The sequence below is a fragment of the Drosophila guanche genome, unplaced genomic scaffold (genome assembly GCF_900245975.1).
Source record: "Drosophila guanche unplaced genomic scaffold, DGUA_6, whole genome shotgun sequence".
In the NCBI taxonomy this organism is placed as follows: domain Eukaryota; kingdom Metazoa; phylum Arthropoda; class Insecta; order Diptera; family Drosophilidae; genus Drosophila; species Drosophila guanche.
The window spans coordinates 431,932-452,447 of record NW_022995753.1 but is presented as its reverse complement, the minus strand read 5'-3'; the positions used below and the strand labels follow the sequence as shown (position 1 = coordinate 452,447).

Below are 20,516 nucleotides of genomic sequence, written 5' to 3'. Positions count from 1 at the left end.
TGTGCTCCCTTTTGCTGCTTTTTGTCCCACTGTGCACCATACACCGCCATAAAATGTTACGTTTCCGGAAGCTTTTCGCGTTGCGCCCTTTGGGCCATTGTTATCTCGCTCTCACTTGCCTAGTACATATGTACATATGTATGCTGCTGCTGTACATATGCGTGAGTGTGTTTGTATTTCCAGCTGAATATGTCTGCGTGTGTGTGTGTGTGTGTGTGGAGCGTTTGTAAAACGTTAACAGTTTGCTGACGTCGCACGTTGTGTGGTGAAAATCTGCCTGCCACAAGCAACAGGACGACAACACGCCACATGCCCCAGCCTCACTCACTCACACACACACAGGCACACACACACACACACAGGCATTTGTATGTGTAAGTATGCCCCAAATTGTTTGGGTAAAAACATTTCGGTGTAATGGGCCCACTGTTGCTTCGCATTGAGTTTGCGCCATAACGCTTCGCCCTCTGCTTTGGCCACCCCCCTGTACCCAGTACCCAGTAACAAGTAACCAGTACCAGAACCCTGTACACCGTACCATACCCGTACCGATCCATTAGAGTGCTTAACATAACCTGCACACTTTCGTTTCGTGTGTACCGAAATGTACGAAATGTTTTTTAAGGTTTGGTCTGCGTGCGTATGCCATGGCAAGCCATGCCGTGCCCCAGTTTTGTGGCCATGTCTTCTCAGGTGCAAGCAAAGATGCCAGCAGATACATAGATGGAGAGCTGTGTTGGTTAGGTAATCTCCTGTTTGGAGTGTTGGTCCATACGAGGATTTAATATATGTATTTATCTCGTATATTATTTCAATTTACTTTCTGGTATAGCATAATTAGTGGCGCATTTAATCACATATTTCTGAAAGCTGGAATATGTCTGGGATTTTTTATGCTGACCCTTTGAATTAGGTTGTCTGATCAATGATGTTTCAAAAGCAAATGTTTGACGTAGGGATATTCTAATATTTGCATAAAAGGCCGTAGAACCTAACCGGAACATAGGGTAGAAGATTAAGCTACGCATGAACCATTTTAGTTATTCTATTTTTTACTCAATTTCCTTGGCCCTTATTCAAAGCATGAATTATGTACATATGTAGCTGCTGGGTCCTGCTGGAAAACATACTTTAAAATTTGCTCAGCCACACTGGAAGAGAGAAATGGTAATAGAATAGAGACTGAAAGACTTATTGTGAGACATTATTGATATGATTATGAGAGGCTTTTGCAGCGGATAAAGTGTACGCCCATTTACACAATATATTTTTACCATTGTAGCATTTATTGATTAACGGGCATACAATGCTTCTAGACCCGATGAATCTACGATAAATTCGACGTTGGTCTGAATAAATAAAAAATGTACAATTGTGATATATTTTAAATGAAAAATAATTAAATTTGGAGGCATTTGATGTACATATGTAAAGGACCCACACAGGAATAAAGATTGGGTTATAAATATACAAAATAAATAGATAAGTGTGAGCATAGTGGAATATTTCTTGAGATAGAACCTGCAATTCAAACACACATATGATTTTAAATGGTCACCACAGCAAATAAACAATTACCTGCATTTTTTTTTTTGTAAACATTTTACATAATTCGTTTTTTTTTTATTTTACTTCATTTTGGGTTTTTTATTTTTTTTGGTTTCCTGTTAAATTATACATTTATGTTCTTTTGATCCTTTTTTTGGTATCTTCTGTTTTGTGTGATGTTTGTTTGTGGGGAACATGGTATATTCGTAATATTCACGTGTAATGCTATATATGTATGTATGTAGTTACAATCATGGGTAACACAATATGCTCGGGGGCTCTATGGGTGTCATCGTCTCTACACAGACGTTGTATAAATATATAGTAGCTTAGCTTTGATTACGATTACGATTACGATTACGATTACGATACAATATTTTGTATAGCGAGAGAGTTGTTGCGCTTCGTGTTTTCGTGTTTATCTAATATTTTTATCAAAAGTGTGGCCAAAATGATGTTTGGACTCGGAGAGAGAGGCTCAGAGGTCGTTGCTCTTTCGCTTTCATGTGTAAAATATATCTCTTGTGTTTCACTCACACACACATGCACTCTCTCACTCTCTCTCTCGCTCTTGCTCTCGCTGTCTTCTACATTTGTCTCTCATTTTTATAGATATTACTTTTCTTCTTCTCTGTTTCGGTTTAGCGCTTACAAAAATATCAATATTCAAAGAAGCAACAAGAAATCACATTAAGTTTTTATTTATTTTTTTTTTCAGATGTTTAGTTTTTTGTTTTCTATACACAAAAAGCGTGCTACTCGCATTAACTTACATATGTATGTCCCATACAATGTATATAGAGTATGTTCGTGTGTGTGTGTATGTTTATTTGTATAAACCGATAAACCGTTAGCCCTTTAGTGGAGGGAGTTTTGGTGCGCCTGCACTTACCAAAAAACAAGAAGTTGTTTGAAAGAAAGCATTAACATTTGCCTGAGAGAGAACTGTCGTTTTTGGAAACCAACAAACAAAAACAATAAGTAACCAATACACATTTAACACATTAGCTCTATGTATACAATATATGTAGGGTATATGTATATAATATGTTTAATATATTGTATGCATGTATAATATATATTTCTTCGTATTTTATGTATAATATTTTTGGTTGTATATTAATTCATCTAAGACAATAACGCAATCAACTCAAACTCAACGTTTTGTTTTTTTTTTTTCGCTCAACAACATTTTCATAACATTTTGTGTGTGTGTGTGTGTTTGTGTGGGTCTACAAGGGCGACAGGATCTACCCGAAGCCAAAACTCGTAACAAAAAACTGAAACTGAAAAGGTGTCCCCATTTCTTTCTTTTTTTTTTTTAACCTAAAGTCAACAAAATTGGATCGTGGAAACGAACAATTGCACAACAATATCAGCAAGTTTACATATGTACTTTATATGTACATAAAAACATATTTTTTATATAGCGGTCTGCAGTTGAAAGAAAATAAATCATTGAAATGTTGGCACGAATGCGACTGAAACGGAAATTAAACTCATTGGGGGGACTCCACATTTTAGCAGCTCACTTCTGCAGACCTCTAAAATGTATTTTATGTCATAGTATATGTGTGTATATATGTAGTTAGTGTCAGTGTGTGTGTGTGTGTGTGTGTATATCTGATTAATTGCCAAATCGATATAAAATAACATTAACAACAATTGGCCCACAACTTGGGCCACAAATGACCCAAGCCGATAACCTCGCACAGCATTGCAAATATATAGTATATATATATATATATATGTTATGTATGTATGTATATAATTAATAGTATATAATATAGTGTATATGTATATCTCTCTACACCGATGGTATCTAATACAGCATACTGATGGCCGTCCGCACACGACGCTCATCGCCATACAAAAAGTATAAATTTTTGTTTGTGTAACTGCTTCTTCTATGTGTGAAATGGCTGTATTTGTATATATATATATAATCGCTATATTTGTTGTATATATTGTATATGGTAAATAGTTTCTTCTCATTTACGTTGTTCATTTTCATCGCATTTTTGTTGTTGTTCTACTTCACATCTCAGGTCACTACAATTTCCTTAATTTAGCTACATTTTCCAAGTAAACTTCTGCATCGCAACTTGGGCGACTCCCAGCCGTTCCTAAACACAACAAAAATCAGAAAACAAAAATAACATCTCATTAAGAGCTTCCAGCTAATTGCCATCCACTGCAAATGTATGTATGTATTTATGTATGCCATGTGCAGGTATGACCTAAGCGCAATTTCTATCCAACATTCTATGATCTACATATGGTGCTCTCTACTAGTACATCGCATGCTCAATACTGATCGGCAAATACATCGGTTATACATCTACGGGCTATGTTTATGTTTATGGTTTCTGTTTCTGCCTCCTTTCTGCTTCACTTGTTCTCGATGATGGTCTGCAGCTGCAGCACTAGACTGCGTGATAGCTGCAGTATCGATTGGGCATTATGTCGCTCGGCCATTTCTGCAAGAGAATATCAGCATCAGAAAGTGGCATAAAATAAGCAAAATCCATCATCCATACCATTGAAGAACTTGATGACATCGGTAAAGTCCATGCTGTTGGACAGTATAATGTCGCGATACGTCTCGAGCAGTGCCAGCGCCAGAAAGAGAACAAAGTTGCCAGAGGCCACGTGCTTGGCCGCCCAGATGACCTCCCAGGTGGCAAAGACATCGTCGTAGACGAGCTCCCGCTTAAAGTCCAAGAGGAACCAGCGATAGCAGAAGTAAAAGTGTGTGTAGTCCCCGTTCGAGTCCATCAGGTCATACATCTCCGAGTCGAGGATTTGTATGAGGGAACTGCCATGGATTGGAGGAGCAGAAGGAGGAGGATTATTTAAGAGTATATGGATCCATTTTTATAGAGGAATACCCACCGCATGTTGGCAAAGTGCATATCCATGGCACCGCCGCTGGGAAAATTCTCGATCATGCGCTCCATGAGCTTGCAGAAGCAGCTGTAGCTGAGCGATTCGTCATCGAAGATGACCAGCAGGGGGGCCACCAGGTCGCACATGCCCTGCATGTAGCCCACATCCAGATGCTCCCACACATACGTGGATATCACGTTGCGCAACTTGTCCAGATTCTCGTTGGCAAAGTACCAATAATTGCGATCGCAGCGCTGCACATCCTTCTCGATTCGATGCAGATTGAGGCCAAATTGTTCGAGCAGCTCAACGCTGTAGACGCCGCCATTGGAGCTGGCCGGGGAGACGCAGGCGGACTTGGGCTCCTGCAGGGCATCCAGGCTGGCCACAACCGTGATGTCCTCGTTCATGGGCGACATGAGGCTGGTCTTGCGTGAGGTGAAGTCTTCGGTGGTCTCGTCATCGTTGCACTGCACATCCAAAGCATCTAGGGAGGCGGCCTCTGTGATGATCACCGACGTAGAAGGATGCTCCTCCTCATGGTCTGCCTCCTCGCCAATATCCCGACGCACATCATCGGCGCTGTGGAATTTACTCAACAGACCGCAGGGCTCTGGATCGGGATCTGTCTCTGTCTCTGGTTCCTCTTTGACATCCACCATGTCTACGAACTCGTTGCCCACCGTCTCGTAGCTGCTCGTGGAGGGAGAGCTCTTGATGCTCAGCAGCAGGATATTGCCGCCAGCATCCAGACCGAGGCCCAATTCCCCCTCCGCCTCAGAGTCGGCAAAGCAGTTCTCCTGCAGATGCAGCGGCTCCATGCAGTCGAGATTCTGAAACTCCAGCATCAGCTGCTCGCTCAGCTGTGGCATCAGTTGTCCGTCCTCCTGCTCCTGCTGCTGCTCCTCATCCGTTTCAGCGTTTCCTTCCTCCTCCGGCTGCTCCTCAGCCTCTGCTGCCAGTTCAGGCTCATCGGACAGTTCCCCCGGATCGGATATATCGGAGAAATCATTATCATCAAACACATCGTTCTCACCCTCATCGCCGCACTGGTCTGCCTCATCGCCACTATGTCCATGGCCATGGCCATGCTCCAGCTCCAGCTCCAGCTCCCGACTGCCATTGGTCATTGGCTTGGCAGCATTTGGGGCTCCAGAACCAGCAGCAGCACCATTGGCATTGGCCGCCAGACGCGCCTGTTCCGCACTCAGTTTCGCCACGGCCAGCGCTGTCTTCTCCTTCTCCCGCTGTCGCACAATCGCCTCCACGGCCAGCCACTCGCTCATCGTTGTCTCGTAGTAATGCTTGCACGTCTCATCCTGCTTCGTGCGCTCCTCCGGCGTGGATCCGAAGGCATAGTGGCCCAACAGATAGGGCCACACCTCCTGCCGCAGCTCGGGCTGCACGCCGCCAAAGTACACCAAACGATAGAGCTCCAATTCGCCAGAGACAACGCCATCCACATGCATGTCCAGCCACTTTTGTTTCGTGAGTCCCTCCTCATCGGCAGCCACTGTGGGGAGCAGAGAAGTTGGTTGGATATTATAGAAATGGGAGCAGAATATACGCAAAAACCAGACAGCAAATGATGCTTAGGGAACAGCGAAAAAAATAAGGGAAGAAATGGTTAATAAACAGCTAAAAGTTGGATCCTAAATCTAGTGTTTTGTGGCTGCTGTTTCTGATTAATATTCCTTTTTGGCAGCACTTACAATCGGGCATAATGCGACCATAGACCAGTCCCGAGAGATGCGTTCGCACTGTGGATAGATGACGGCAGTAGGCCAGCCAGCCGTAGAAGGCGCGCGAGATGATCTGGCGACGCATGGTGGAGCACACGAGCTCAATGCTGGCCGTTTGACTCGCCTGAATCAATGGTGGATCGCTGCTGCTCTGATCGATGGAGAGACTCTTGCTGGAGCAGTCGCTGCTGCCGGTGGTGGAGCAGCTGCCCAAATGCTTGCGACGCGGACTGGAGCGTCCCAGCTCCAAAATGGGATGCGTAGCCACTGCAAAAAAAGAGTGAAAAATACGTGAGTAACGATGGAGTTGTCTGACAGGAACTCGATGCTTACAAAACTCCTCGTGTTGGCTCTTGCTGACCACGCGAAAGACATAGTCAATGGGTGTCTCATCGCTGGAGGAGAATGAGGCCTCCATAACGGATGGCAGTATGTGCCGTCGCACGCTCTTGGGCCAAGGGAAGAGCTTGCCAATGCCGCGCTGTGACCAGAGCGGCGGATCCAGCTGTCCGTGCGGCAGCAGGCCCGTCTCCAGGCAACTGAGAAACGCCTGCAAGTGTCCGCCCTCTGGAAAGTGAATTGGCGGACGCTGTACCCCATCCTGGCCCACCAGAATGATGGTGCCGCCGGTGTCGCCGCCACGATTCTGGTGACAGTGCACATAGACAATCTCATCCACATTGATATTGAGGGCATAGCTCCAGTAGAAGCTCTTGTCGCTGTTGTCGCCATCGTTGTAGCCGTTCATCAGTTGATTGGGCGTCCACTTGATGGTCAGCGACTGGATGCTCTGGTGGAGGCTCAGGTAGCCGGGCATCGGCTCGGACACGTCCTTGGGCAGGACGAGCACGTTGTTCTTGCCATAGAGGAGGGTGGTGCGAGAATTCTGATGCAGCGATTCCACATAATCCTTGGCCACGCTCGCCGGCGAGCAGGCCTTAAAGCTGCCGCTGCTCGTATCCTCCGAGCTGGTGTGCAGACTCCTCTTAAAATTAATTATCGGCCGATGGCAGGTGGGCGGTGTGCGATTACCCGAGCTGATGCGATGCCGCTGCACCTAAAAGCAAGCGGAGATCAGGTCAAGGATGGGTCTGGATAATCGATGGAGGGTCAAGACTTACCAACTCATCGGCACAGGGATCGGACCAGTAGTGATCGGCTGTCTTGGCCCGCGTAAACTCCAGGGCGCAGGGCCCCACCAGCAGGGAGCTGAGTATGGAACCATAATCGGCGTCGGCGACCAGCGCCTCGCGATCATAGTAGTTGCTGGCATTGCTCACCAAATGCTCAATGATCTTGGCCAGCCGCTTCTCGTACAGTGCCAGCCGTATCCACAGGTACTTGCCCAACGGCGAGCCAGCTCCTCCGCCCAGCACACCGCCACCTCCGGCGCCATTGCTGACCGTGTTGATGGTGGTCACGGAGCTGCTGCTGCAGCTGCTGCCCGACTGCTTGCTGATCAGCTTGGGCTTGATGATGCTGTCGCTGCTGGAGGACGAACGCTTGCCGCTCACCGCTGGACTCTCGTGCTGGAGCTCCAGCTCCAGCAGGCGACGACTCACGTAGTCCGCCTCCGGACAGATTTTGGCTATCTTCTGGATGAGGGCCGTCGTTGAGGAGGTCTTGAACAGGCCCAGGGCACGACGGCGCAGGCCATGACTCAGGCAGGCCTCCACTGCGCCGCAGAGGGAGGTCACCGAACTGCTCTCCTCGTGGACGTACTTCTTGGTCACCGCCTCCTCCATCAGTTGCTTCACCTCCTTCTTGACGCTGGCTATCAAACGCTCCTTGAGCTCAATCTCGGCTGTGGGTGGAGCAAATGGGAAATGGAAAATGGGAAATTAATTTTCAGTAATTCGTGGTCCAGAAACAGGTTCTCCATCGTCTGTTAAGATGATCCCAATCCCTGTTGCCCTCATAAATATGCTTTGATTGATTGCACATGCCCCGAGTCGTCTTTGGAGCCTGAAGGGAGGAAGGAGACCCACGTGGACTCTGCGCTTTCCTCTCCTCTCCTCATCGCTTCGTTTCGTTTCAGGAGCCAGACCCAGACCGACGTCAATCATTTTGTCATCGCTGTCAGTTTTGGTTCTGTTTGCTCCTGTGCACAAATCCGTCGTCGTTGTCCCTCTGCCACATGCCCCATACTTATATAAATATACTTATGTACATTACGAAAACGATACGCATTTAGGTACGAATGTATGTATGTATTTTCTGTGATAAACTGTATCGTACAGTGCGTTTCGTTGTCATAAGAACGCATGCATAACAGCAGCAGCAGGGAGTCACGAATGTCACGAATGTCACGTTTCCATGCGAGTGCTGCACTTACGCAGGGTACTAACCCACACACTCCCACTCATCCCCCCATATCATGTGTGATTGCAGGTAAACGATGCAATCATTGGGTGGGGAAATGCAGCCCCATTTAATACATTAATCCCCAAACGCATAGACATTAAAAAAAAACCCCTTTGGACACAAAAAGCTCAATAAAAAAAAGATTTTAAAAACAAATGATGGTAAATTACAACTAAAATAATTGAAATGAAAAAAAAATATAAGTCAAAGTTAACAAACAAATTTAATTAAAGATTGAAGAAAGTGTCTGAGGATTCATCAACGTACTAAATAATTTATAATAATTTATTTGATAAAAACTTTATGGAATTTTAAACCTTTTTTGTTTTTAAATAAACTTTTGATCATTTTAGCCATAATTCCTGATATATTTTGGCAAAGAAAGTGAACTCTCAAAACATCTTCAATCTATCTTCATTTTACTCTGTTAAGGGAATAAAATAATAATATTTACATAAATATGTTACCCGAATCCAATCCAAGCGGCCAGTGGCACGTGTTTTACGTCAGCGGGCAGACCGAGGAGCACTGCCGCATTCTGCGCGACACACATTTATCTCTATTTATGAGTTGTATCTACACATTTAATTGGGATCCAGCCTTCGTGTTCAATATCAGAATAACCCAACCGAGAGCCCGTGTGTTCATACAGCTATCGGACGCACTGTATGCCACTGTCTAGGGTTTATAACGTGTATTGGTGCATATACAAAAAATATGCTAATAGGATAGGCAGGCGGAGGCCAGAGAGAACCAGTTCCAAGGAGAGGCGCGCGCTTCTAATTAGAATGGAAATAAAGGATTTACGCAGCTACGTGACATGGCCCGGCAATGCCCGGCAGGATGCCCCCTCTCCCTACACACAGTCCCGAAAATCGATAAGGGAGCAAAACTTTTACATCTGTGGTGGGTGACGGAGGAGGAGGTGGAGCTGGCCAAATTGCAACAACGCTGAAAACAGAGAGAATCTCTGCCTCTTCAGTCTCTTCCCATAATCTCTCACTCTCTCTCTCTCTCTCTCTGTGTGTTTCTCTGTGAAAAGCGGCAACGTTGCGACAGCTTTAAAAGCCACCAAACACAAAAAATGTTACAAAGAGAATATTATGTTAAGTGCACGACAGACAGACAGACAGACAGTGAGAGCAGAAAGTAAATCGTCATTGGTCCTAAGTTGTTTATTCTCATTTCCTCATTTCTTTTGCAATTTGCAATTGCCACCAGCCGCCAGCCGCTACTCCCCCCCTCGGTCCGTAAGTGGGGAAAGCATTTCAATAAACAACAATCGAGAGTCGAGACCCACCCCAACACACCTCTGCCCCAATCCCCCATAGAACAGGGTAACCTTGACTCGCCGACAACGATGGCTGTGGCGATGCTAAAAAACTTCCTTGAATTATAACCTTACACTTTGTGGCACAGGACTCCCAGTCGACACTCCCGTTACGAGCAGCAAAGCTATGCCCAGCACAGGGAGGAAGAGCACACACACACACACACACACCCAGACAGCAAGAGAGAGCGAGCGACAGAGTGGAGTGGGGGAGCTGTCACCGTACAACACCTGCTAGAGAGAGTACGAGGCGAGGCAAAGGCCACACACTTGACCCTGAACAACATAAAACAGCTGATGACAGGGCTAAAACGAAACGAAACGAAACGCAACGAAACGAAACGACAGAACCGGCAAAGAAGAATGAGCAGGCGCGCAAATGAGGCGACGGGCGGCGGCAAAAGCGCGGCTGAAAGGCGATGCCCTGCCTGGCACAGGGATCTATGGCTGTAATCAGAAAGGGATGGCGCATGCATTTCTGCTGTTCTGTTCCTTTAATTTGCTGCCAGTTACAGGGAGAAAGCGCTCAACCACACAAACACACCGACATGTACATATTTATATGTACATCATTAAATACAAACCCTCCTCCTATTGAAGGAACCCACCCAACCATATTGTAAGTGGAAGCGGGGACCAAACATATGTTTGTTACCCACCCAACAAAGGAGGCACACACTTGCACGACACACACACACACACACACACACACACGTGTTGGCTCCTCGTGTGGCTCGTGTGTTATGTACACACACATGCCTCAGCCGGCGCCGCCTCGCCCCACTGCCTCAACCAAAGCTCAAGTTGCAAGGAAGAACAGCAACAGCAACAGCACCAGGCATCGGCATTCAGGCATTCACATTGTACATGTGGAAGAACCACAGCCGTATTCACTCCTCTACATACATACACGCTAATCAGATTAAGTATAAAATGCAACTAATTGGAGAATGCAAAACGTAATCGTCTTTAATATCAAGCACCACTTAAAATGGCATTAAATATTGTACATACATATTTACATATTTACATACATACATACATATGTCTGTATCTTTTGTTGCAATCCTTAGTTGAATATTTATTGGCTAGCTTCCCGTTTTAATTTAATTGTATTTAACAAATCGTAAACGTAAATCGTATCTTTCCTTCCTTTTTATTCCTAGTCCAACAAATCAGGCCAAAGCTTTTAATCTTTGCCATTTAAAAACATATTCTTGGTGTACATATTCTTATTGACTGTTACTATTTTTTACATAATTATGAAAGCTAATAAAATGTTATTGATTGGCTACAAAAATGGTATCTTAAAGACTTTTAAACGCAGGTGCTTGGAAATCCTAGGGCCACATTACTCAAACACAGACAGACATATATTATTTATAATGCGTTGAGAAAGGCTCTTCATACGGCCCCTGTGGCTGTTGCTGTTGCTTCCATCTAATTGAATTGAATAGTTTGCCCTTGTACGAGGTCTAGCCGTGACCATGATGCAGAGGGATACACGAACCCGGACATGGATGGACATCGAGTCGCTGGTAGGAGCAAGCGCTGGGGCTTCTCTGATGATTACTTAATTGGCAGGCAATTTGATGAATTTCAAATGAGAGGGCCGCCCCGTCAGAAAACCGAAGTCGGGACGCCGGGAAGCGGTGAAGCCAGATGTGTGAGGAGGTAGAAGGGTGCGTGCTGCATGGCGCATGGTGCGTGGCCATCGAGTATACGTAAGAGCTGCGTCTATAATGCAATTACCGGTCGCCGTTTGACATTAAAAACCGATAATTGGCCTCTTCCTGCGCGACTTTTCTCATTAAAAATACAAGCGGACGGAACGCTAACGAACAAAATAAAAGCCAATGCCAATGGCAAATGGCAAAACACATTGAAGATTAATGCGAAAATGACTCTGTTTTGGCCCTGAACTTTCGCATTTTTTATGGTCGTTATTTCATCATTTAATTAAGGGGAAATGGGGGGAAATTGCACCCAAAATCGATGGCAATTAGAGCAGATTTCAATTTCACATCAAAGCCCCAGGTACACAAGCGTTTAGACAGAGACTGAGCGATAGAGGGAGAAGGAGAAGGAGAGTGAATGCAACCTGCTGCGGGGAATACCTGTCAACCAACAAAACCAACGACAGTCGTCGGTCGACATTCTCGGATTTTATTTTGATTCATTTCTGCAATCCTCCGCCCACACACGCGCACATACAGTGATATACCGTCTGGTACATACATATGTACATAGAGATCTGTCTTTATTGTGTCTGCTCCTCTCCCTTACACATTCTCGCACAATGTACAATAAATAAATACATAGTTATGTACATTTGTATATCTATTGGAATGTATCTTATGTACTCACACTCCCAGGAACATCCGACCCTCCTCAACAGTTCAGTGAAGCAATTTCAAACAAAAAATCCCCCCAGTTGTGCTGGCCTAAACTTTCAACATAAAGTGGGGCTTCAGTTGGGCAACAGAAACTAAAAGATGTACAAAGTACATATATCACTCCGTGACCGTACCATAGTTATGTCCATATGTACATAGTATGTTCATATGCATGTACAATCTCACGGTTGAGAGACCGAATTGAAGAAAACAGAAATTTGTGGAATATTAATCCTTTTATCACTGGTAAGCTACCAATTGGTAAGCTTACATTTTGGTTTATAATATAAATAAATACATACATATGTATGTACATATCTACATGTCTGCACTTTCTCTTATCTGTTGTCACACACTTAGGATCTATGTACAAATGTACACACCAAGAGACTACTACTAAAATTCTTCCTAAATCAAACAAAATTCCCGACGTAATTTAATGAAAACTATTCGATTGCATTCCAGGCAGTGTCTCCACACAAATTGTGAAAGCGCTTTATAGAATTTGTGTAAGTGATAGAAACTGAAATTACTAGGAATTAATTCGGCATGGAAGTAATGTCAAGAATGTGACTTATTTTTACTCGAAGTAAAGGATGGAGTATGGAAAGTAAGATTTACCTAAACAAGTCTTGGAATATTTTAATGCAAAGAACGGCATAAATAATCAAACAAATGAACATTTTGTATGATTATATGAGACTTTTTATATAAATTAATTAGACTGGTTGCGCAAGAGAAATTCCCACATAAATTGAAGCATTATTTTCAACCACAATGGTTCTAAAAATCAAATTTCTACATTTTTATGTTCATATGTACATACATACATAAACATGTATACATAATTTCTATAAAATATTCATACATACATAAATACATAAGGTCAAAGCTGATCAATTTCTGGCCAAATTTAATTAACCTTTAATATAATCGAATTTTAATGCTCAACATATAATTAAATTATATTCCTTAATAATTTCCAGGCAATTCCCATTAGTCAGTGTCCACTGTGGCACTGTGCAATACTTTGGGTTTGCGTTTTGTCTATTTTCTTTCTTTGTAGCGGAACGACGCCAAATCATTTCACTTTCGCACCTTCTTCTTCAACAGCAGCGTCGCGACGCTTACTACGCAGCAGCGACAATCAACCGAAGGGACGGACATCAGAAACAACAACAAAAGCACATCACACACACACATACACACACATATACATATGAGTGTATGTACATACCGTGGATACTCTGTGTGTGTGTTATGTACATACACACATATGCACATACACATGTATTTATATGTAATTGGATTTTTTTTGCTTCTGCTGTAATATGCTGAGAGTCCTATGGTGGCGGAGAGGGACCAGGAGGAGAGGACTAAGCTTAGGGTTTTTAGGGGGCTGGCAGAGAAGGTAAAAGTTTCTCTCTCACACTCACCGCTGGTGGCATCGCCTGTGGCGTTGGCAGCGCTGCCGCTAAAACTCTGTAGCATGTTCATTTTGTTGCTGATCCTGTGCTTCGATGGTTGGGAATACTTTGTTTGGGGCACGAACGCACGCACGCGGGTGCTTTGTTGCTGTTGGTGGATGATGATGAAGCGCCTTTCTTTTGCTTTTCTCCTTTTCGCTCCCAGCTGCTGCTACTGCTGCTTCCCGTTACTTCTCCTTTTCCTGCTCTCTTTGTTACTTTTTCTGTTGTTGTTGCTCTTCTCGCTGTGCTCTTGCTGCTGTTGCGTTGCCTTGCCTATTGCGCCTCTCTCTTTTCTGGGTGCTCTTGTCGCGTCCTTCTTCTGTGGCTTATTTCTCTGGCCAATTATTTTCGGTTTCTGTTTTGTTGTTTATGCTTGCGACTCTCTTGCTCTTGCTCCACGCTTAGCAGTATGTGTGTATGTATGTCTGTCGCTCTCTGTCTTTTGTTTTTTGTTATTGCTGCCAGCTGCTTATGAATTTTGCATTCTCCTTTGCAATTATTTTTGCAAGAAGTTGGTATAAAAAAATATGTCCTATATTTTCGTTGTATTTGGCGCTGCTGCCTCCTCTGCCTTTTTGTGATTGTTGCATTCCAATATGTTTTACTACGACGCTACACACACACACATACATAGACACACACTCACGCTCACTTATTAAAAAAAAACAACAGCTTCTTCTGTTGCATGTGTGTGTGTGGATCTTGTCTGTTGTTGCTCCTGCTGCTCCACTGCTTCTTCAGCTTCTCCTGCTGGGGTCTTTGTAGTACAAATTCCACACATATGTACAGTGGTCTCTCCATATACGTACATAAATATGAATGTTCCCTTGCAGATTGTGTTTTAAATTCACATTTTTGTGTTCTCTTCTACAGTGGAAGTGGTGTGGATTTTATGCTTGTGCCTTTCTTTTGCATACTTTCTTGAGCACTCGCTGCTGGCTCACTCGTTCTCCTGTGCAGTGTGCGTTCTCCTCTGTGTGTGTGCGGCTGTGTGAACGCGGAATTATCGATAAAATAACCCAGCACAGCCCTTAAAAATATGCCATTATATACGTTCTGATTTTAAAAATATACCGAATACACCGTAACCTTAAATAATATTCTTCGATTTTGATGTTCAATTTGATATTACTATCTTACAAAGATCTTTAACACTGAAACAATAATTTAATCCGATTGAAGAATCGATTTGGCTTATTATAAATACTCCTTTTCATTGGATTGTATACCATATGACCATTTATTTTGCAAAATATTTACCACACATTTTTGACATGTCAACAATCGCTGCAACGCTGATAACACTAACTAGCTGGTAATCAAAGTCGATGTAAATAATTTAAGATTTACGGTAGATAAACAGTATATTTTGCGTATGAAATGTTATATTTCGGTATATCTCCGAGGGTCTGACGGTGAATTTGAAGGTTTGAATGTTCCTTTGAAAAAACGTAGCAACCAGGGCTCATTTTTATTTTACGGGTTTGAGAAGTCTTTTGAGAAGTATGGCAAAAAAAAAGTCAGCTAAGAATAAAAAAAAGAAGATTAGGGAGTATCAGTATGATACGTCCTTGATGGATACACCTCACAGCGAAATGGACAAGAATTCCGCTGCTGCTGCTGCTGCTCCACTTCCAACTCCGGTGGTAAAACAGAAGTTGAAAGTTAAATCTCGCAAGAGAAAGAAGGACGGTAAACGGAATAAAATTTCGAGTCAGATCCCAGATCTCATTCGAGATCCGAGGAAAAGAGTGGGAGAAGGGAGCATCTATTGGGGCGTTGAGATCCGAACGAAGCCAGAGCCAAAGCCAGCCGCCCCTTGTGGCGAGAGTGACAGGACCGCTCTTTGCGAGCAACAATTAAACATGGATGCCCGTTGTAACGTGGATGGAAGCATCCCTTCTTACGAAGCGCGGAACATACAAGAAAGTCAACCGATGTCAGAGCCACGATTAGGGCAAGAAACGCAGACGGGAGTAACAGAAGAATCCGGTGAAGACCTACCTTCGCAGAACAGGTTCAAAACCATTGAGGAACTGCTGCGTGTCCTCTCCGACGATACAGATGATCTGGAGGAGACAGGAGGAGGTGGAGCTCAAGATGGACCCGAGGCAGTCGGCAATGGAGCTCGGCAATGACCCAGCCGAAGAGGAGAAGTCCGGCACTACGCCCATTTCCATCAATGCCGGGGGCAATCAGGCCAGCAGCTTCTGGCAGGAACAGAATTACAAAAGAAGACGATCATTTACATGCAAAAGATCACCCGCAAAGTGCCAAGTCAGGCGCTGAGCGTCACAATATTCTCAAAGCTTAAATCGATTCGGGAAGACATTGAAAATGATTCCACCCGACAGACTGGAAGTGGTAGAATCTTTCGATTCTTTCCATCCGATTCATAGTTCAAATATTGTAACAATTCGTTCGTTTGGCAACCAAAAATATGTAAAACATAAATACACTTGATCTTAGCACTGAGTCTTCCTTTACAATGAACACAAATCAAATAATTAAATGCTGCCTTTGATGAGCTTTTTGAAAGGATCAATCTGGCTGCTCTGGTTGCCCTCAGCGGTGTCCGTGTTGACGCGTAGCAGCTCGTCTGTTGCTTCAGTATGGATGCCTTACGTGAAGACTGGTCTGGACAAGACTCAGATGCTAACCATTCCGACTGACGACGTTCTGGTGCGAAAAAGACACGTGGAACACACAGAATGTGTGCAATCTGCAAGAAATTAGCCATGAAAATGGTTAGGGAATACATTTTACGAGGCAATCTGTCTACCTATTAGACATCTGCCACATCTGAGTGCGTCCGCATGCGTCCATTGATGGCAATACGAAGGAGCAGGCTCGGCATGGCCGATTTCAAAGCGTTCCAGCAGGCTGATGATATCCTCCACTGTCAGATCTGTGAGCATCGCCTTCAATATGTCCTCCTATATACAATTTAAAACCTTTTAGAGTCTCATAACCATTCGATGATCACTCCCTACCACACTCACGCCACAAGAAATCGTTGGGCGAGGCAATCATGGTTCCTGGTTCGCTAGTAGGAGGGGAACAGGGCTGTCCCGGTGGCTGTGCCGAAGGCATGTGGAGCACATTTGATTGTTTACGTTTGGTCTCTCATCCTCAATCCTTTGCTGATCCTCAGGCAGCTGGAGTTACTTCACATTGGAGCCTGGAAACCGACGTGGATAACAGATTCTTTCTCTTGTAGCTTCTTATGGTTAGAAATGATCAACGGAAATGTCGCGCATCTGTGGTACCTTCCACAGATGTGATATTGAATAAATCGCCTAAAAATATCGAAATATAGATATGTGCTCGTCCCATATTAAATATCGAAAATATTGATCAAATAGATTTTTTGCGCATCTGCGTACTAGGCTTAATTATCATTTATTTATCATTTTATTTATTTATTTATTATTTCTTTTAGATATATCGATACGAGTGATATTTGAGTTATACAAACAACGTGGCTGCGATAAGCAGCTGAGCACGAAATAGCGATATAAGCTTGTTATTCAACACTGGCAACCAGCCCGAAATATCAGCGCCAATATATTTCAAAATTGTATCGTAAAAACGAGTGGGAACGCGGCAAAGGACGAGGCTTCACTTTTATACCTGGCACTCAGATGGAACATATTTGTATCTGCTTTTGTTTTGGTATCTTTTGCCATTTTATGGAAATTGCTTATTTAAAATAGTTGTTTTCTTATATTTGTATAAATTTGTAAGCATTTTACATTATTATGCATGTAAATAATCAGCAAATCAGAATAGCGTCTTGAAATGAATATCCAGTGAGTACCTAAAGACACCCAAAGGTCTAAGGACGGCAAGCCTAGTATGTATAAGTTAAGCACCTCCTCACCCTCTCTACAAGGAACTCGCGGAATGCATAGGACGGGAGGGCTACGTGTGTCTTCAGGTGGCCAAAACGACATCGCCGCAGGTGAGTTGCTCCTTGCTGTTCGCTGTGGAGCTCCTTGATATGTAGATGCCAAAACGCATCTTGCCGCTCTGCAGGCGCGAGATGGTGGTGAGTGTGTCTGGGGAGCGTTCGCCCGTGCGCTGGTTAATGCAGATCATATCGCAACGCTGGCAGGGACCCTCCACTTGGAATTGGACCTGGCCGATGGTCAGCTGCTTGTAGGACAACTCCTCAAAGGCGGTGCCCGTGTCGATGATGATGTTGGCCCGAAAACGATCAACGGTCTCGTCCAGCGACTCTTCGAACTGCAGGGAACGCACAGAGGATCGATTGACCAGCAGAAACTGCGCCTGATTGACCAGACTTAGCTGCTGTTGCTGCTCACCGCTGGGCGAGCTCCTCCGCGAGGATTGACGCAGCAAACGGAGACCATCCATGCCGAGATATCCGCTCAGCCATTCGGCCACCTCATCGCCGCAGTCCAGACCTTCGACCGGCTGGCGGCACACTTTGCTGCGGCAACGCGACGAGTTCTCGGCCTGATCTGCCAGCGAAAGCGGCAGCGTTACAGTCGTGGACAAGTCCCCATATTGCAGCACCAATTGGTCGTCCCGAATGTGGGGTTTGATCAGGCAGAGCTCCGTGCATCGTTTCTGGGTGATGGCCATGCCATTCATGTCCACAATCATCCACTCTCTGTCATACTGCAGTCCCTGTGCGGTCAGTGGCCAGTTGGCGCCGCCACCCTCGATCTTGAGGGCTGCACACGACTTGACCGGATAGATGGCCAGCTGCAGGAGCTGCGGTCGCCGTTGTGCCCACTCCTTCAGTGCCTTGGGCAGCTCATCCGCCTGCTCCTCGATCAGTTGCAGTCGCTGCTGTGGTCTGGTCGCCAGATAGCTGAGGCGCAGCATTTTGAGCAGCTTATCCACATCCTCCCGGCGAGTCATGTAGCCAAAGGAGACGCGCACGGCGCCAGTGGGCTGGCCATCGATCAGATCAAAGTAATCGCCGCAAATGCGACCGGCACGCTTGTAAATGCCATCCATCAGAGCATCATCCAGTCGAAGGTAGCGCTGACAGGCACCTATGTTGCAGAAGCAGCCGGTGCGCAGGAGTATGCCCTGCAGGGCCGCCACACAGGCAATCTCCCCAAAGCCAACAAAGGCGCCAGTATCCGTGCGAACATTGAAGGCCACAATGCCGCCCTGCCGGCTGCGCTCCTCATATCCCACTCGGTTGTAGAGTTCAATCAGATGCTGGCCATTGGGATGCTTAAGCTCACGCAGCTGCTGCTCCAAGTACTGTGCGAGGCCATGGACATGTCGCGAGATACGCTCCATGGTGGCCACACCACCACCACCACCATCCGTCGTGCTCCGCGGCACCAGGCGTTCCAGTGTGCGAAAACCCTCGAGCAGTCCCACAATCGAGAGGAAGGGCAGTGTGCCGTCCTCGTACCGCTGATGGAACACCTCACGCAGCTGATGGTCCATGGCATGGGGATAGGCATAGTTGATGGTGCCCCCGCCAAAGAAGCGACGCTTGCCAAAGGCCTCGGCGCCGCGGCGGCTCACCAGCAGTGCACCCACACCGGTGGGATAGCCAAAGATTTTGTAGAAACTAAAGCACACATAGTCGGGTTGGTAGCGTTGCAGATCCAAGGGATTGGTCGCCACAAAGGAGGCGGCATCCAGGCAAACATAAAAGTTGTTGTCGTGGCTGGGATCTGCCATTCCCGCTTCGCCCGAAATCCTGCTGCCTGGCCCATGCGGCAGACCGTGCTGCTGGATGCCAGCAATGGCCTCCAGCGGCATCTTGTAGCCACTGAAATTGCACTGGGCCGAGAACGTCACCAGAGAGTTGTCCAGAGTAGCAGCAGGCTTGAAGCTGCCATTAACTGATGCCACGGATGCCACGGATGCCGCGTCCCTGCCACTGATCTGCTCCTCCTTGAGCATGTATATGGCTCGTGCCTGAACACGCTCGCGCATGCCCAGCACTGAGGTGTGATTCTCCTGGCAATAGTGGAAGTTGCCACTGGTGCCAAAATCGAAATTTTCAGCCACCAGCGACAGGCCAGCCGTTGCATTGGCCGTAAATATCACATGATATTCCTGCTCATTCGTATTGAAGAACTCCAGCACTCTGGGAAAATGAACAATGCAAATGAATATGCCCCCGATGGTACCAATCCTCCACTCACTTGTAGCGCACCTGATCCACATAGTCGCCGGTTAGGCGGCACGTGTGCGGATTGCAGATGACATCCCGTTGCAACTGCTCTGCGGCTGCTGCCACTTGACTCTCTGCGTACAAGGTTGTGCCAGCATGATCTAGGTAAATGCTTTTGTTGTCTAAACAATAACAATTATTAGCTTGTTATCTTTTGATAGAGGGTTAATTTCACCATGACACCAGCCGATGCCGCTTCCCCGCTCTACTCACTTGCAAGTCTAGTAAATTCCTTGTCGATGGCCGCCTGCTCGTCGACGCTGTATTCTGCTTGATATGACGACATGTCGTTGACTGTTGGTGCCGCAATAAATAACACCAATATTTATTTGTTGCAAACAATTGCCGCAAATTGAATTCGAAGATGCTCTTTCAAACCAGCTCATCAGCTATCGCATCATTTCATTATGAGACTTTGGTTTTCTTAGATTTCGTATTCATGGCACACTCCCCTCTGCTTTCAACTTTATTTATCTGCGTTTTTTCTTAATTGAACTGGCTTTTTGCTACATATTTAATATATATTTTGTAAGATTTATAAAGAAAAGAGTATTCCCAAGTCGTCGTTCACATACCAACGATATTATTCATGGTTTTTGC

General features: G+C 45.2%; 2 protein-coding genes across 5 annotated transcripts; both read right to left on the bottom strand.

Moving 5' to 3' along the window:
- Positions 1–2,238: 2,238 nt before the first annotated feature.
- LOC117588280 (small G protein signaling modulator 2) lies at positions 2,239–14,389 on the bottom strand. The gene is made up of 7 exons (XM_034279452.1): positions 13,706–14,389; positions 7,301–7,983; positions 6,513–7,236; positions 6,150–6,446; positions 4,444–5,950; positions 4,089–4,366; positions 2,239–4,028 (listed from the first exon to the last, which is right to left on the bottom strand). Exons 1-7 carry the CDS (start codon positions 13,764–13,766, stop codon positions 3,940–3,942), a joined length of 3,639 nt encoding a protein of 1,212 aa, XP_034135343.1. The 5' UTR covers positions 13,767–14,389; the 3' UTR covers positions 2,239–3,939.
- LOC117588282 (molybdenum cofactor sulfurase) lies at positions 3,146–20,331 on the bottom strand. 4 transcript variants are annotated; one of them, XM_034279458.1, is made up of 4 exons: positions 20,130–20,331; positions 19,888–20,038; positions 17,675–19,829; positions 3,146–3,167 (listed from the first exon to the last, which is right to left on the bottom strand). In XM_034279458.1, the coding sequence occupies exons 1-3, from the start codon at positions 20,200–20,202 to the stop codon at positions 17,675–17,677; spliced, it is 2,379 nt and encodes a 792-aa protein (XP_034135349.1). In that variant the 5' UTR covers positions 20,203–20,331; the 3' UTR covers positions 3,146–3,167. The 4 variants fall into 4 exon arrangements, with proteins under 4 accessions (XP_034135349.1, XP_034135348.1, XP_034135350.1 ...); XM_034279457.1 differs by having other exon boundaries at positions 3,147–3,167; positions 17,667–19,829; XM_034279459.1 differs by lacking the exon at positions 3,146–3,167 and having other exon boundaries at positions 17,445–19,029; positions 19,060–19,829; positions 20,130–20,330.
- Positions 20,332–20,516: the final 185 nt, after the last annotated feature.

Coding starts and splice junctions, on each gene's coding strand:
- LOC117588280 (XM_034279452.1), bottom strand. CDS start 13,766: ATGAACATGCTACAGAGTTTTAGCGGCAGCGCTGCCAACGCCACAGGC. Junction 6,447..6,512: donor GAGCCAACACGAGGAGTTTT/GTAAGCATCGAG, acceptor CTTTTTTTGCAG/TGGCTACGCATCCCATTTTG. Junction 5,951..6,149: donor TGGTCGCATTATGCCCGATT/GTAAGTGCTGCC, acceptor TGCTCCCCACAG/TGGCTGCCGATGAGGAGGGA.
- LOC117588282 (XM_034279458.1), bottom strand. CDS start 20,202: ATGTCGTCATATCAAGCAGAATACAGCGTCGACGAGCAGGCGGCCATC. Junction 20,039..20,129: donor GGAATTTACTAGACTTGCAA/GTGAGTAGAGCG, acceptor GTTATTGTTTAG/ACAACAAAAGCATTTACCTA. Junction 19,830..19,887: donor GTGGATCAGGTGCGCTACAA/GTGAGTGGAGGA, acceptor TCATTTTCCCAG/AGTGCTGGAGTTCTTCAATA.